Source organism: Oncorhynchus tshawytscha, linkage group LG01 (genome assembly GCF_018296145.1).
Source record: "Oncorhynchus tshawytscha isolate Ot180627B linkage group LG01, Otsh_v2.0, whole genome shotgun sequence".
Taxonomy (NCBI): domain Eukaryota; kingdom Metazoa; phylum Chordata; class Actinopteri; order Salmoniformes; family Salmonidae; genus Oncorhynchus; species Oncorhynchus tshawytscha.
Window position 1 is genome coordinate 39,233,367 of NC_056429.1, and position 2,326 is coordinate 39,235,692.

Consider the following 2,326-nt stretch of genomic DNA (forward strand, 5'->3'; position numbering starts at 1 on the left):
AGCTATTGGTCCTAGACTTGGCGCTCCGGTACCACTTGCCGTGCGGTAGCAGAGGAAACAGTCTATAACTGGGGTGTCCGGCAATTTTATGGGCTTTCCTCTGACACCGCCTATTATATAGGTCCTGGATAGCAGGAAGCTTGGCCCCAGTGATGTACTGGGCCGTTCGCACTACCCTCTGTAGCGCCTTACGGTCAGATGCCGAGCAGTTGCCATACCGGGCGGTGATGCAACCATGCTCTCGATGGTGCAGCTGTAGAACCTTTTGAGGATCTGGGGACCCATGCCAAATCTTTTCAGTCTCCTGAGGGGGAAAAGGTTTTCTCGTGCACTCAGTAGTCCAGTTCCATGTCAAGATCAGTGCAACTCAGACTGTCTCCACACATCTGAGTATGTCTACAAGTCCATCCCTACTGAGGAACGTTGTCTCACCAGTCTGCTGACAGATCACCTCAAACCTGGGCGTCTCCTCGGCAGCCTTCTGCCCCACTACCACCACGTACGGGTATCCAAGCTGACTGGCGTCCTTCAGCCTCTTACCAATGGTCATCTGTGTCCGGTCATCCAGAACCACCTCACCTTTTAGCCTAGGCAGAGCCTCCCCCAGACTGAGGGCCAGCTCCTCAGCTAAACCAGCCACCTCATCCACCTTACTACCCCTTTTAGGGGGCAGAACACAGACCTGATAGGGGGCAAGCAGCCCAGGCCAGCAGATTGCCTCCTCCGTGGACATCACCTCGATGGCAGCAGCGAGGATCTGGGTCACACCCAGCCCGATGCAGCCCATCTCAGTGACAGCAGGCTTGTTCTGGGTGTTGTTGAAGGTGGCGTTGAATATGTGGGAGTACTTGGTGCCTAGGTAGAACGTATGGCCTACCGCTATGCCCTTAGACTCCACCAGCGTTCCCTCCTGGCACTGTGGGCAGTCTGTCTGGCCTGGTTCCATGGTCTCCACATTGGCAGAGAAGGAGCAGCTACCACAGACCAGTAACCTGTCCTCTCCGATGTCTGCGGGGAGCTGGAACTCATGGGAGAGTTTACCTCCAATGTTTCCTGTATCAGCGTGGACCTGGACAATGCACAGGCCTAACTGAGAGAAAAGGCGGGTGTAAGCCTGACACACAGATTCATATGTGCGGTATGCAGCTTCTTCGCTCATGTCAAATGTGTACATGTCCTTCATGTAGAACTCCCGCCCGCGTAGAAGCCCAAACCGAGGCTTTGGCTCATCATGGAACTCGCGGGTGATCTGCATATACAAATGAAACACATCAGTTTATTACCATTATAATATCAACCCAAGTGTATGAAAAGAAGAAGCCACACTCTGAATAAACTAACTAATCAGGCTTCATACTGTGTCCTATACCTGGTAGAGTAGCAGAGGCAGCTGCCTGTAGGACAGGGTTCCCTGAGGGGCCAGTAGCTCTGTCACAGCCTCCTCATGGGTGGGGCCCAGGCAGTATTCCGCCCCGTGGCGGTCCCTCAGGCGGAACAGCTCTTTCCCCCATCAGGTCCCAGCGCTCACTGCGTCTCCACAGCTCTGCCGAACACAAGCTGGGCATGTCCAGCTTCTGCCCACCGATCCCCTGCATCTCCTGGTCGATCAGCATCACCAGCTTCTCCATGGAGCGCACGGTGGCCGGGAGGTAGTAGTAGCAGCCAGGGTTGGAGGGGTGAATGAGACCTGCCTGCTGCATCAGTCTCTGGCTCTTGCAGGTCATATCCACCTGAGCACTCTTCTCCTGGCCCACATCACGCAGGTTGGAGGGCTGGAAGAGATGGGATACTAAGGGAAGGTGTGTGCTAGGGGGAAGGTGTGTGCTAGGTCGGGAGATGGAGTCAGTGGGGGCATGTCCAGCAGCACAGCTCAAATCGCTTTTACAGGGAGTGCTCATGGTTCTGGGTAGGCGGGGCAAGACTCTCTGCCAAAGGTGATGCATCAACACTTCCATTGTAGCAGACTGGTGTCAATATCCTTGAATTAAGAAAAATAATACATATAATTGCTTGACCGGTGGGTATAATTTGTGGAACGTTCCAACAGGAATATGTTCCAAAAACTTTGTAAATAACAAGGTTGCCAACAAACAACGCATACAAAGTTGTCTAGCGGCCGAATAAGATTCCGGGTAGGGAGGGGGCTAGCTATTTCATTAAGTTTTCACTCATCACGTTAATTCCGAAAAATGTCTCTCAAACATTAACAATACGCTATGTGGTGAGTTGATGCCTATTCGGCAGCTAGTTAACTAGAATTGATTATGCTACTTTGTATGCGTTGTTTGTTAGCAACCTTGTACTTTAAGAAGTTCTTGGAACATAT

General features: G+C 52.2%; 1 protein-coding gene across 1 annotated transcript; it reads right to left on the reverse strand.

Annotated features, from left to right (window-relative positions):
• Positions 1-367: 367 nt before the first annotated feature.
• On the reverse strand, positions 368-1,898 carry LOC112260453 (probable proline--tRNA ligase, mitochondrial). Its single transcript, XM_024435580.1, is given in 3 exon segments — positions 368-1,249; positions 1,370-1,507; positions 1,509-1,898. Coding segments are annotated over 3 exon segments (1,410 nt in total).
• Between the last annotated feature and the right edge of the window lie 428 nt (positions 1,899-2,326).